Source organism: Crassostrea angulata, chromosome 3 (genome assembly GCF_025612915.1).
Source record: "Crassostrea angulata isolate pt1a10 chromosome 3, ASM2561291v2, whole genome shotgun sequence".
NCBI classification, from domain to species: domain Eukaryota; kingdom Metazoa; phylum Mollusca; class Bivalvia; order Ostreida; family Ostreidae; genus Magallana; species Magallana angulata.
The window spans coordinates 39,028,939-39,044,703 of record NC_069113.1 but is presented as its reverse complement, the minus strand read 5'-3'; the positions used below and the strand labels follow the sequence as shown (position 1 = coordinate 39,044,703).

General features: G+C 31.9%; 1 protein-coding gene across 1 annotated transcript; it reads left to right on the top strand.

Annotated features, from left to right (window-relative positions):
- The first annotated feature begins 86 nt into the window (after positions 1–86).
- LOC128175510 (vam6/Vps39-like protein) lies at positions 87–15,511 on the top strand. Its single transcript, XM_052841184.1, has 26 exons — positions 87–280; positions 761–826; positions 1,143–1,210; positions 1,322–1,364; positions 1,786–1,880; positions 2,145–2,216; positions 2,384–2,422; positions 2,560–2,652; positions 2,884–3,067; positions 3,389–3,509; positions 3,750–3,867; positions 4,297–4,426; positions 5,055–5,197; positions 5,399–5,533; positions 8,376–8,517; positions 8,629–8,715; positions 8,915–8,988; positions 9,286–9,384; positions 9,567–9,684; positions 9,793–9,918; positions 10,709–10,811; positions 10,899–10,944; positions 13,040–13,189; positions 13,598–13,732; positions 14,208–14,299; positions 14,410–15,511. The coding sequence occupies exons 1-26, from the start codon at positions 208–210 to the stop codon at positions 14,489–14,491; spliced, it is 2,634 nt and encodes an 877-aa protein (XP_052697144.1). The 5' UTR covers positions 87–207; the 3' UTR covers positions 14,492–15,511.
- Positions 15,512–15,765: the final 254 nt, after the last annotated feature.

Here is a 15,765-nt window from a genome sequence, read left to right as displayed (position 1 = left end):
TGTACAAAATTTTCACTTTCAATATAAAATTGTAGAAAATAAGATAATCAATTCGGGATCGTAAAACTTTGCGGCTCTTTATTATTGGAGATAAAATCGGTGTGTGTCATGTGAGAAAGAGAAACTAGAAGTAGAACAGTAGAATTATTTTTTTATTTTTGGGTGTTTAATTATGACTTAGATTAAGACAACTGAACAAATGACAAGATGCATGATGCATATGAATCTACAACCTTATTGGAAAAGCTACCTCTGAAAATTGAAGCCATAGCATGCTACGGTAATGTATATTGATTTAGTTCCTGACTTGAAAATGTTAAAGAAAATATGTTGTTTTGTAGTCTAAGTGATATCTTGGTTTTACCATGACAAAACGTAAGCCTATTTTTTTTTTTATCAACAAGCTAATTGTGTGACCGTTTGATCGAGCGCAGATTTAATACAGTGCAGTTATATTTTTTTGTAAAATAAATTTTATTTGAAACACACAGTACCTTACTCAGTAGGATTTGCCTGTCTTCTAAAATCATAAGCCAAAGTTAAACTATACGTTGCATGTTCAGTCTACATTATGACATCATGTTTCATATGTAAAACATAAAAGTTTTTTTCTTTGTTCCACAAATTTTTTATATTTCTTTCAATGCTTATAATTTTCGACCTCTCGCTGCGCTCGGTACAGTGTATTACAATTTAATGTATAGTTTTAAATGGACCAACATGCAAGCAAAGTAATAAAATTTCACATTTTATTTTCTAGATGACATTTTGCTTGTTGGTACAAAGGAAGGACATTTACTTCAATATAAAATAAAAAGGGGGACAGGTACGTCTTAATAGCATACTAGTATACCATTTCAACTGTAATTACTATATTACCAAAGGGAATTGCATATTCTTGGTGTTTGTCTTGGTCAGATTTTTACATGCAACATTCATTGTCGATGAGAAAGAATGTTTAAGTGAGTACATGTAACTTGATTTTACTTTATTGGTCTAACTTAAAGACTTCAGTGCTACTTAAAGAGTGTGTTTCGATTCCCAAAGTAAATTAAAACACTATCAAATAAACGGAAGACCTTTTATCATCTGTTATCATTATTTTTATGTCAAGTTAATCTGTTTGTTTCAATTATTTTTAGGGGATAATAAGTATGATGTAGTGTTGGAACGTTCAAATAAGAACTTTGGGAAGAAACCAATCACCCAGGTATGACAAAAGAATAGATATGTATTGATTAATCCACCACCGAAAGAAAAGTTGTTCATTTATTTTTTATACTTTTTAATAACAAAAAAAAAATATTTTTTTTTTACACAGCTATATGCAGTCCCAGAACTCTTCTTATTGATAAGTCTGACTGGTAAGATTTGTTACAGCTCTTCATATTAAATTGCAATGCTTTATTGGAGAAGATTTTTGAAGAATATACTAGCTACAATGCACATAATCAAAATAAGACATGTGAAATTTTAAAATATGTATGGAGAAAATGGAACTGGCTTATGTAGCTTATATGCAAGACTTGACTTAGGTTTTCAACAATAATATTTTTAAATATTCGGTTTATTAGCTAAATAGAATCAGAAACTCCCTTGAAATGTTATATCAGAGCTAGTCTGTTTTTTTATCATGTTTTCATGCTCATTCTGTTAGATATAATTGTATTTTTCAAAAAGGCTTTGGATTAACAATGTGTAAAAATGTTTGTAAAAGTGGGGGGGGGGTGTTCTGTGTGTAAGACCCCAGTCAATACTTACCGTATAACAATTTTTTTTTTTCAGAGAATGTGTTAAGTGTACATGACCTGAAGACTTTCCAGTTAATAGTATGTCTTAGCAGAACAAAAGGGGCCACATTGTTTGCAGTAGATGTACAGGTAATTACATTGCATTTATAAACATGGATTGAGATTCATTATCATAAACACTTTAATTACAATGCTTTATTTATGAATTCATTTGCCATGACTACTCTCATTCAATGGACATATATTTTACTTCATTGTGGTGCATTTTTTTAGATTCAGAAATTATGATAAACAGTAATAGGTCTAGAGTTTTAGATTTCTAGATGATTTAGCAACTTAAGATTTTCACTTTTTAACCCAACCTTCATTTTTTACTTTGAATTTTCTTTTCAGAATGCAAAGACTCTTTCAGGGGGTGACCAATGTATGTTACGTGTGTGTGTTGCTGTTAGGAAGAAATTACAGGTAAATGTATTGGTTGTGTCATTCGAGATGGGTAAGCTTTCAATTAGTTATCATTTTTCATTTTTTTGAATGATTAGCATGAATATTTAAATTTTTTTATCATTCACACAAGATAGAAGTCATATTGATTCTTTATCACACTTTCAAATATTTCCTTTTTATTATAGATTATGTTTTGGAAAAACAAAACCTTCCATGACTTAGAGGTATGACAAATTAAACACACTGATAATGTTGACCAAAAATATGATATTTCCAAAAACTTTGAAACTCAAATGTTGTTATATGGAAATACCTTTTAATGCAATGTAAGATTACTAAACATTTTAATTTCAATTTTTAGGATTTCACATTGTATGAAGTCCCAAAAGCCATGTGCTGGTGTAAAGATTCCATATGTGTAGGATTTTATAAAAGAGAGTACTTTCTAGTCAAGGTATTTCAGAGTCATATCTTCACACTACTTTAATACATGTAGGTAGTATCTCCAGGAAGTTAAATTAAATGGTTCTGCACAGAAATTAAAGTTTCATTATGAATGAAATTAAATGGGTGAGAGGAAAGCATTACATGTTTTTTTGGTTGGTCTCCCTTTGTATTTCTCAGTATTATGTGGATATTATAAATGGTTTTGATAAGAAAATATCTGTGGGTTTTTTTCCTTTAGGTCAATTCAGGTGATACCAAAGAGTTATTTCCCTTGGGCAGTAAACAGCAGGAACCAATCATAGCTCGTTTAGATGATGACAGGTTGATGCTGGGGCGGGACGAGTCCTCCATTCTGATCGACTCTGACGGCAACCCAACACAGAGGTACCCCATCAGCTGGTCTGATCTACCCATTCAAATTGGTAAGTTGAAAATCACTGACTGTTTTTACAACACATTTGTACTACTATTGCATTTAAACAATATAATCTCTAAGTTATCAGACCAAAAAATTCAAAATATAATGCAATAGGAAGATATTTTATTTCTATCTTTATTGTAAGATTTGCCAAAGGGAATATTTCAATATTTATATTTTGATTTAATTTTGAAAGATTAAGTCATTCCACTTTTCAATAATATGGTAATAAAATTAACCATTGTGTCAGCACTTGATCTAATACATCATAACAGTGCATGAACATGTAGATGTAAAAAGCCACGCTTGCCATCTTTCGTTATAGAAAATAATCCACCGTATGTGATTGCTGTGTTACCAAAGTATGTTGAAGTTCGGACTGTGGAACCTCGACTGATGATTCAGAATATTCCACTTTCTAAAGCTCACACCATTTGTCAAGGGAGGTAAGGAAGGCTGATTATATTTAATCTAATCAAATCTTTACGCTTTGTATTTTGGGAGGGGGGTTGTTATGTACAATATGAACAATATTTTAGATTTATGTTCAAAACCCTCTAAAACTGTAAGTAATTTTAATAATTATGTGCAGGCAAATTGAATTCCGACAAAAGATAAGAAATCTGTTGATACACTGGGGGTAAACATTTTTGAGAGATGATAAGTATTTTTTTGTCTGTTTACAGTGGACATATATACATCTCATCTCAGACCAGTGTGTGGAAGCTTACCCCTAGATCTCTAAATTTCCAGATCAAGCAACTCTTGGAGAGCAAAGAGTTTGAACTGGCCTTGAAATTGGCTGTAAGTTTAAATAACAAATATGTGTTACAAATATGTGTGATAAATAAAGACCATAAAACCTACAGAAGCCTCAACAATATTGGAATAAGGGTGAAAAAAAAACTACATTGCCCGCAAAAAAACATAAATGGTACAAAAACTGGTTAAAAATTTTGCTTTACATAACCCGTGTTAGAGGATAAATTTCTATAAGAAATAAAGGAGATCATACTTGGTAGATGTAAATATATGACATTACAGTCTTCCGCTCATTAAATAATTATATGCATCTGAATTTATAAATATATGAAGGAAGGTAGTAGTTGTAGCATGTAGCTGTATAAGTGATTTAGTGTGTACAGGCCAAGAAAGAGATATCGAGAGCTTCCGTATTCTACATTTCTTTACTTCTAAATACATGTCATTAATTTTTTTTTATTGTATTACTAGGACATGACAGAAGACAGACCAGAAGAAAAGGACAGACTCATACACAGAATTAGAACTCTTTACGCATTTCATCAGTTTTGTCAGCACAAGTTTGAGGAGTCGATGGCCATTTTTGTCAAACTCGGAACAGGTCAGATGCTGTTTAAATATGGACCATAATTGTTTCAAATGGAAAAAACCTCATTTAGTGCATCACGACTATATTTATCATCCACCAAATGATTTATGGATTAACTCCAAAAGGAAGTATTCCATATTATGGGTATCAACTGTGAAACAGGATCTATTAGTTATATTAGAAGTTACTTGAGTGTATATTAAAACAGTTACAAGTTGCTGATTGTTTCTTCAGGTATTTAAAAGGGCAGGGACATTCTGACTTCATAGCTCCTTTGTCAGAGCAACCATTTCCAATTTAAAGCTAGATTATATTATTTGCTACTTTTGTTTTTGCATCTCAATCTAGAATATTAGTTTTCTAGAACAGCTATATGTATTAATTGAAACATGGGTATTTTTTATAATAACCAAAAAAGTTTCATTTTGATTTGTCTGTATATATGTACATTATAGTTGCAAATAAAAGTATTGCAGCATGGATGGATGATGATTTTAGTAGGTTATGAATTTTGACTTTTTAAGATACCTTAGGTACCATGAAATTTAGGTACATTGTATATCACAATGGGTTTATTTCATGTTTTAAAAAAAATTAGAAATATATGCATGATCAAAAGACTGTTGTTTAAATATTGTAGATCCTTCCCATGTCATAGGACTCTACCCAAACTTGCTCCCCCAGGAATTTAGGAACCAGTTAACCTATCCTGAGAGACCTCCTGACCTAGAAGGAGGGGAACTAGAAAAGGCATTACTGGCATTACAAGATTACCTCACTCAGGTGAGGCTAAGATATGTGGATATAAGCTGTTTTACAGTATTTTTGCAACATGCTGCTTATATTAATAATCATATTTTTGGTCCAATTCATTTAAAATTGTAAAACCGCTCTTCTATGATATGCTTGATCAAATATCATTCCATACAGTATATGAACTAATGCATTGAAAATGCCATTAATGCATCTTGAATGTTTGAACAGAAAAGGAAAGAAGTTTCAAAGGATATCAACAAAGAGATTGAGACCACTGCCATCAAAGAAGGAGATGTGACAATAAAATCTAAGAAACAGCTGAGTCAGATTATAGACACAACTCTTCTCAAGTGTTACCTTCAGGTACTTCTAATGAAAAAGGACCAAGTTAATCATTATTTGGCTGTTAACCTAGCTTCTTATGCATTTACTCAAAGACAAAATTGTACATTTAATATGATATTTGACTGAATATTCAATTTTTAAGCTCACCGAGACGAAGTCAGGGGGAGCTTATGCTATACCCTCGGCGTCGGCATGGGCGTCCGGACCTGGTTAAAGTTTTTGTTGCAGATCCTGTATCTAAGCTATTACTTGTCCTATCTTCACCAAACTTGCATGGATGATGCATCTGGACCTACTTATGGACTTGAAAGACTTTGATGCTGAATCTGAGTCCTAAATTTCAGATGCTGGAGGAGGTTAAGGTTGTTTGACCAGGTTAAAGTTTTTGTTGCAGGTGCCCTTTGATAGCAATATCTAAGTTACTGCAGGTCCGTACTTCACCAAACTTGCATGGATGGTGGGTCTTATGATACTGATGCACCAGACATGCTTGAGTGCTGAATCTGAGCTATAGGTTTCGGATGCTGGAGGAGGTTAAGGTTTTTGGAGCAGGTTAAAGTTTTTGTTGCAGGTGCTCTTTGATAGCAATATCTAAGTTACTGCTGGTCCATACTTCACCAAACTTGCATTGATGGTGTGTCTTATGATACTGATGCACCAGGCAGGCTTGGGTGCTGAATCTGAGCTATAGGCTACAGATGCTGAAGGAGGTTAAGGTTTTTAGAGCTGGTTAAAGTTTTTGTTGCAGGTGCCCTCTGATGATTATATCTTAGTTACTACTTGTTCTAACTTAACCAGACTTCCATGGATGGTGCGTCTTATGATACTGATGCACCAGACAGGCTTGAATGCTGAATCCGGGCCATAGGTTTCGGATACTGGAGGAGGTTAAGGTTTTAAGAGCTGGTTAAAGTTTTTGTTGCAGGTGCCCTCTGATGAATATATCTTAGTTATTACTTGTCCTAACTTCACCAGACTTCCATGGATGGTGCGTCTTATGATACTGATGCACCTGACAGGCTTGAATGCTGAGTCTGAGCCATAGGTTTCAGATGCTGGATATGGTTAAGTTTTTTGGAACAGGTCACATGTTTAATAGATAATAGTACTATTTCAAACTTGCATAGTTGATTAAACTGTAATATGAATGAATCACAGAGGAAGCTTCAGATGCAGAACTTGATCTCCATTATCAAGGATGCTAAAAAATATATCTTAGTTATTACAGGTCCTAACTTCACCAAACTTGAATGGATGGTGTGTCTTATGATACATATGCACCTGACAGGCATGGATGTTGAATCTGAGCCAAAGGTTGCGGATGCTGGAGCAGGTTAAGGTTTTAATTGCTAATGCCCTCTGATGATTATATCTTAGTTATTACTGGTCTGAACTTCACCAAACTTGCATGGAGATGCGTCTTATGTATACTGATGCACCTGACAGGCTTGAATGCTGAATCTGAGCCAAAGGTTTCGGATGCTGGATGAGGTTTAGTTTTTTTGGAACAGGTCACATGTTTTATAGATGATAGCTTGCATACTTGATTTAACTATATTATAAATGAAACGCAGAGGTTGCTTCAGATGTAGAGCCTGATCTCCATTATCAAGGATGCTAAAGAAATCTCCTACCTCACTCAAACTTGCTCGATAGATAGATGTGTTTTTTGATAAATGATATAACATGATTCCTATGATATAGTATTGTATGGTATGAAACAATATTGTTTAATATGATACAATATAATACCATATGTAATATTATAAAAAGTTATATGATACGATATATGATATTGTATCAATTTTTTATATATTTTATGTTATGATATTGTATCATGATAGCGTTATGTATAGTATTGTATATTATGATACAATATTGTATAATATTATATTGTATTATTAATCTATTGTTTTATGACATGATACTATTACATAAGATATTGCAAAATATAATATTGTATCCTTTGATACAATATTGTATATTCTATAATATGGTATCATATGATATTGTATAATATGATATTAGTTTCTGTAATATAGAATTATATCACATGAAATTGTATAATATGATACTGTAATCTTATTTAATATCGTATCATACGATATTGTATAATATGATATTGGTTTATAATATGATATATTATCACATGAAATTGTATTGTATGATATTATGTATTCAATATGTATAATATAATATTGTATTATATAATATTTTACTTTATCACATAATATTGTATCATTTGATATTATACAATGTTGTATCACATTATATTGTATCATATGATACAATATCATATTATGTATCAAAAATGATACGGTATCATACAATATCATACTATATTATACAATATAATATCATACGTTTCAATGATATGATGTATTATGTTATTTGATATTGTTATATAATTATACTATATTGTTTTATATATTATGATATTGTATTATGTGATCAAATACAATAACGTATAACACAATACAATGTCATATCATACATTACAATATCATATCTCAGCATTGTTTATTATGGTATGTTATTGTATTATATGATATATGTTGTAAATATGATAGGATGCAATATTTAATTATATATTATTGTATTGATTAACATATGAACATATGATTATCATACAATTTTTTAACAGATGATATACGATATTGTGTCAAAACAAAATCCATGAATATCCAAGATCATAAAGTATGATTTTCATTTAATATGATAAAGGTGTACTCATAAAGGTGAAGTCTCATAAGGGTGATGTCTCGTCTTGGTGAGCTTTGTAATCTGTGATTACCTATGTTTTTTACTAATGATTATCATGTACATTTAAGTGTAAGTATTTTGCCTCCATGTATTTTAGACCAATGACGCTCTTGTGGCACCATTGCTTCGCCTCAAGGACAACAATTGTCATGTTGAAGAAAGTGAGAAAGTTCTCAAGAAGAAAGAAAAGTTTAGCGAACTCATTATATTATACGAAAAAAAGGGTTTACATGAGAAAGGTAATAATGCACCATTCTCAGAAATAACATTTTTGCTTTTTTTGGTCCTCAAGAGAAACCAATCTACAAGTATAACTTATTCATAAATAAAAATTAAGCCTTTTTTTTTAGCTCTTCAGCTTCTTGTGAAACAAGCTGCCAGACCTAATTCTCCACTAAAAGGCCATGATAGAACAGTCCAATATCTTCAGCATTTAGGTGAGTGAATATTAAAATTTTAACTTGCTCAAGTCTACTGACTTCATTTGTAAAAACAAATATAAAAGATACATGTATTTTGTTATAAGTGTATAGTTTACTTGTACATTTATATGCACCTATACATGTACATATGATATACCGGTGTATGAAATTTATTGCCAGACTCATGGGATTGATACTTTGATTATTCCTGTAGGTAAGGAGCATCTGAAGTTGATCTTTGAGTATGCTGAATGGGTGTTAAAGGAGCACCAAGAGGACGGGCTCAAGGTTTGTGTGTTAAATAAGGAAGGAAAGATTACATGAATGTAGTTAGATAGGAAATCTAATTTATAATGAATCCAGTGCATTTAGTTAATTTAATTGGAAATTAGTTTTCTATTTTGATTGTTGCTTAGGTACATATAAGGTTAAATTTCATTTTCCTGGTACATAGCGTAACATGTATATTTAGTGCTGTTCTACTTCAAATGCTTTGTAATATTTTGTCAACAAATGTACCTCATTTTTTCATAAGCAATGTATTGGTGTTCTTTTTTATTAATTTTTTTCTCATCTGATTTGCAGATTTTTACAGAGGATTTACCCGAAGTAGAAAATCTCCCGAGAGAGGAAGTTTTAAATTATTTAGAAAATATCAATAGTGAACTTGCCATTCCATACTTAGTAAGTCTTGTATACATGTATGTCTGAATAATCTAAATAAAATCATTAGATAGACTATGGATAGATAGATCACTACATGTTTTTACAAATTCCATGTAATCCTGTGATACATTTGTTTGAGTAGCTAACCAAGCAGAGTGGTGTTTTGTGTGTTATGATACTCTGAATTTAATCTCATATAGGAACACATCATTTGGAAGTGTGATGACAAGTCGCCTGAATTCCACAATAGATTAGCCCAATTACTGCAGGAGAAGGTTCAAAAGCTCATGAAGGAATACCTACAAGGGCTTCCAGAAGGTAATCAAACATAGAAAGATTTGGTATTTTTTTCAAATAAAAATTACAATGTAATATTTGTAAATGTAAGTAACTGCAGACAATAACAGTTTTCTATTGATTGTGTAGGACACATTCCAAAGCGAGCCGGACAGGAGCCAGGGGAGCTAGGCCAGGTCCGCAGCACTCTCCTCAAATTCCTCAACATGTCCGAGTTCTACATCCCAGAAAGGCTACTCACCAGGTTCCCATTGGGTAAGCAATAATTCTGTGATATGCTAGGTTTTTTATTATGCATACTCTATTGTCATCAGCTAAAGGCTCAAGTGAGAACTTTTTGTGATACATGCTCTAAGGTATTATTTGCTTACCTGAAATTAAGGTGGTATGGGGCACCTGTCGATATTAAAGTGGATAAAAGTACATATGATTAAAATAGTTTCACTAGATTAGAATTTCTGAATTTAAAAGTATTTGACCAAAAAGCATGTTTTAAAAATTTGTTGGAAAGGTGAAAATTATAAAAGCCCAAGCTGGATTTGAACTCTTGACTTACAGATTCGTAGCTAATCCTCTAACCCTTGCGCTATGTTGGTAGGTGACAAAATTGAGAAAGCAAAAATTATCAAATTATACTTGATTATATAATTGTTTATTTCAGTAGTAAGTACATCAAAATATAGAGGTGTTCCATATACCACCTTAAAGTTCAAGTGATTTTTTCAGATCAAGATTTTTATTGCATCAGTTGTTTGTATTGAAAACTTTTCACATATTCGTCATCTTCTCAAGAACATGTTTTGAATATGAGAAGTTATGAATACACAATTCTGTTGTTGTAAGTGATATAGAATAAGAGTGCAGTAGTTACGCAGACATAATTCAATATATTGCTCAGGTAATGGATATTGCCCTTAGGGCTCGATCTTGTATTGAAAAGTAAACGACAACTTAAAAATTTTCATTTTTCTTGCTTGTTTCATCCATTGATGTATTTTAATGAAAAGCGAATATAAAGGAGACCTGTGCTGTTGTATATGAACAGGTTTCTTTGAGGAGAGAGCCATCTTGTTGGGTAGACTAGGCAGACATGAACAAGCTCTCGGGATCTATGTACATGTTCTTCATGATGATCGACTGGCAGAGGAGTAAGTACACACTGTCTGTTGAAAATTCAGTAAAAGTTCAAGTCAATATGAATTCATGCATATACAATTTCATTTTACTAATCTTAGGTACTGCAAGAAATATTACAGAAAAGATAAAGACAGCTTAAAAGATGTAAGTTTGAGATTTAGTTGTGATATATGAATGCATCTTCAGATGTAAATCTATAAATATAGATATGATTATGATGATAAAAATTATTTTGCTATGGTAACCATCATCTTTCTAGGGTAATTTCAGCAAATACATATTGTTACATTTTCAGGTATATGTAAGTTGTAAAATCAATAAAATAAAAGAATGCTTTCTTTTTTCATATGTGTTTATATGGATGTAATGGTAGCAGGCATTGCACTGATTGCAGAAATGCCGTTCACTGTCTTAAAACAATGTGTTAGTTGCTTGACATAAAAAAATTTAATCTGCTCTCTTTTTTGATATTGGGGTCTAAAGATTGATTTCAATGTTTTATCAATTTTGTATTACTGTCAAGGCATGAATTATTTTGCTTCAATGTGTCAAAATGTGTCATGACATTAGCATGTCACTATCTTTACATCAATATGTCACTGTCTTAACATTGATGTGTCACTCTTGACATCAATGTGTCACTGTCTTGACATCAATGTGTCACTGTCTTGACATCAATGTGTCACTGTCTTGACATCAATGTGTCACTGTCTTCAATGTAACACTGCCTTGACATCAATGTAACACTGCCTTGACATCGATGTGTCACTGTCTTAACATCAATGTGTCACTGTCTTAACATTAATGCATCACTGTCTTGACATCAATGCGTCACTGTTTTGATACCAATGTGACACACTCTTTGCATCATTAGGGCCCCGCAAGGATTTGCGGGTGCCCTATAGTAATCACTCTGTCCATCCGTCTGTCCCTCTTCCATCCACAAATTTCGTGTTTTTTTCTAATAACTTTTTTTATGGTTGCCCAATCAAGTTCTTTGGTATGGTAGTTCAGTAGGCAGAAATACATATTTTGATGCTAAGTTTGGTTCTCTATGTCTTCTGGTTTGGAGCTGGGGTGGTGGGGTAGATTCCTAACTATGCATAAGAATGAATGGGCAAAGAGAGATAACTGCTGAGAATGAATGGGCAAAGAGAGATAACTGCTGAGAATGTTACCATTGTATAAATGGAAGGCTGTGCAATATTTGTCCTTTGGGATTAATTAACCTTTCACATTTTTTTATTTTTTTATTATTTATTTTATTTTTTTTCTGCATTAATGCTGTTAATTTTAACAGGTAATCAGATAATAACCCCATTCTGTCATTTCTGAAAAAAAAATCTTATTGTAAATTTAGAAGAAAAGGATGAGAGAGCAGAACAATTAATCCCCTGGGATTAATTATCTTGCCTGCGGTAGAAAATTTAGAGGCTTATCTCTATCTGTCATATCGAGATTAATGAATACCTTTGTCTGCACTGATGTTTGTTTTGAAGAAAATTAAACTCTCATTCCATGAGCTTCACCCTAATATTTTTACCCCTCAGTTTAAAGGATGGTATTTGATAAAGAATATATTTCATTCTAGTCCAAATACTTATATTCTGTAAAATAAAAAAAAATAATTACAAAAAATTTAAAAAAAAGATTTTTTTTATTAGATATCAGTTTTTGGATTCTTTTTTTTTTCTTTTTTAATGGATGTTTTGGTGTTGTTGTTGTTTTTGGTTGCTATGTTTATATTAAAGGAAACTTAAGATTTTTTCACTTCTCTATATTAATTGTCATAGCGGGGCCCTTCCTGACTGGTCAGTTTTCTAGTTATGACACTGTCTTGACATTAACATGACACTGTCTTGATATTAATATGTCACTAATGTGACATCGATGTGCTACAGACTCGGCATCAATGTGTCACTGTCTTTACATTATTGAGCCACTGACTTGACATCAACGTGACACTGTCGTGACATTAATATGTCATTGATGTGTCACTGACTTGACATCAATGTGTCACTGTCTTGACATCAATGTGTCACTGTCTTGACATCAATGTGTCACTATCTTTACATTAATGTGCAATGTGCCACTGACTTGACATCAATTTTACTTTCTCAACTTCAGTATTCTATATGATTTTGTCTCATGATCAATGTAACTCTCTAAAGAATGTGAACCTCAGCTTTATCTACTGGAACATGAGATGCACTGTTCATGGTTTCCATTCATTTTACAGGTGTATTTCTACTTGCTTAAAATGTACTTGGACCCTCCTTCCCCTTCCACTTTGGGCGTGTCAGCCAGTCAAGGAATTATTCCGAAGCCCAACATGAATGCTGCTCTGAGACTTATGAAGGAACATGCTCCAAAAATCGACACTAGCAAGGTATGTTTTTAAGTGAATAAATGTTATGCTAGTATTTCAGGTATGGATAAGTTTTAAATCATTACAGTATTATTATGGAAGTATTCCAGAGGCATTTTCAGCAGAGCTATTGCTCACAGCCATTTGCAAAATTTTCCTATACCTCTAAGACAAATTTTTGTGACCACTCATGAGCAGTCATTGTGCCATGCCACTGATTTATTGAAATGAATGGTAATCAGCTTATTGTAACTATATAGTGTTAAGCTGTTCCTGTGTTTTCTGAACCAGTTTTTTTTCAATTGTATTAAGTGAGCTTGTTTGTTATTATACTTGTATTTTCAACTTTTTATTAAGAACAGATAGTAGAAATATTGATTTCTGCATGGATACCAGAAATTAAGTAAAATTTCCAATTTTCATCAACAGTCACTTGAACTCTTGCCATCTACAACCAAAATGTCAGAAATTTTGGCATACCTAGAGAATGTGATGGAACATCAGGCCATGATCAGGAGAAAGAACCAAGTGTTGAAGAGTATGTTGTATGCAGAGAACCTCCAGGTATACTTTTACACTGTTTGACTTAAAAGCAAGGAAATTCATCCATATTTTTTTTTTTTATTGTTTAGGTGTCTTGAATTGGACTAAAGAAAATAAGCATATACTGTATTTATTCATACCATCACTCCAATGATGAGTCCCTAGAGTATTGAAAAGTTCAACATCGATATCTCAAGGAAAAACTCCTTTGAAATCTTTTTAAGAACTATTGTGTACAATTTTAGGATATTGCTTAATTTACAAGTATTCTGATTTACCAGGTAATAAATATATTGTTTATGTAAATCATATGAATATATGGCTGGTTTGTGTTTACACAAGGAAATTTTTTTCTGTAAATACAGTATGTTTTTTCTGGTATGTCTGACACTGTCTGTTCAGACCTGTTTTGTCTTTCCAAAAATGTTCAGTCATGTGTATTGACAAGAATTTCATCCAATTTTGGTTAGAACCTTCATACTTTTTTGCTTTGCAGGTGCATGAACAAAGAATGTTTTATGAAAAGTGTAAGGTAACCATCACTGATGAAAAGATGTGTCGGGTCTGTCGCAAGAAAATTGGAAACAGGTTTGTTAGCTTTGTTCTTTATGTAGACTTTAAAACTACCGGTATATGTCCATCATTTAAAGATTTAAAATTGGGTTAATATTAAGAACCATGTTTTTTTTCTGTTTCAGTGCCTTTGTGAGGTATCCTAATGGAGTCATTGTTCACTATTACTGTTGTAAAGACCCCAAAGAGTGCCCAGTGGAAGTCTGAAAAAAGGACCTGAAAGCATAATTTGTTTATCAAAGTGACAGCTGTGTTCATTTTGTTAGTGTCTTGTTCAGGTTTAATCCATTTCTATACAAAAACATCACTAACTAGAAAGACCATTATGTATGTGCATTAACTTTTTATCCCTTGGTTGCTCTCATTATGTCAATGTAGTACTGTTTGATAGTATATGAATCAGGTGTGCATGTTTATTTTTATAATTATCAGTTAATTGTAGGTTATTGAAATTTTATTACACAATTATGACAACAAGAGACTAATTCGTGTGTATTGAAATTAAGGTCTGTTTCAAAAGAAGTGAGGAAGATGAAATATTTGATGCACTGTTTTAAAATAAGCACAGTTAATCTATATGCTTATATTTAGAAGACACTGTTGTTGATATTGTTATAAAATGCTAAATGATACATGTACATATAAAATATTAAATATCAATATAAATGGTACATGTAATTTTAGTGTCTTTGTTTGGATAGCAGGTAAAGCAAGTATGTGAATCTTATGAACTTGCATACACTAAATTTGAGAAATAAAAAAAATCTGCATTTTGTAAAAACTCATTTTTTTAAAAAAAGATTTCTTAATTTATACACATTTATTTTGTGAGTATTATTTAACAGCCTGTCATATATTAATATCCCTATCTATTTCGCTTGATATTCATAAGTAAATTTGACGTGTCCAATGCAAGCAACATTCAATCAATAGAGTAAAAAAGTTCACAAATTCTGTTTTGAAATAATCCCACTAAAAGCTTCAGGTTTCAATATATACCCATACAGCTACAGAGAGTTACCTTAACAAAAGGTATAAATATAAGTACCGGTACCTGGGTTATTATGTTTAAAAATTATTTATGTCTCTGATTGTATCTGATTACTAGTATCAGTTCCTCTTAAAATAATAATAAGAGTTTCAGAGCTCTTGCATTTTTAAAGGGTATTTTGTATATGTTCATGTTGAAATAATTTATTTGTAAATAAGTATTGCTTAATAAAAAGAGATCTACAGTATGAATAAAAATCCAGGTGAGCTTTACTGCCTGATGTGTAGAATTTCTATTTTTAGATACAGATGACATCATATTTGGACTAATTTTATATTCATACGCATGTCAGCTTCGTCTGCATACAAAATAAAAAAATAAAAAGTATTGTAAAATTGACCTTATGTTTATTTGTTTTTGCTTTCATACTGTAAATACTTGAGTATGAATTGAATTAAATTACATTTAAAACGATTCTTAAGCAAAAGAT

Bases quoted from the DNA above. Each gene is read 5' to 3' on its own strand.
- LOC128175510 (XM_052841184.1), top strand. From the start codon at position 208: ATGCATGATGCATATGAATCTACAACCTTATTGGAAAAGCTACCTCTG. The intron at 9,385-9,566 runs GTAAGTCTTGTA...AATCTCATATAG, and splicing joins AACTTGCCATTCCATACTTA to GAACACATCATTTGGAAGTG. The intron at 9,919-10,708 runs GTAAGCAATAAT...GTATATGAACAG, and splicing joins ACTCACCAGGTTCCCATTGG to GTTTCTTTGAGGAGAGAGCC.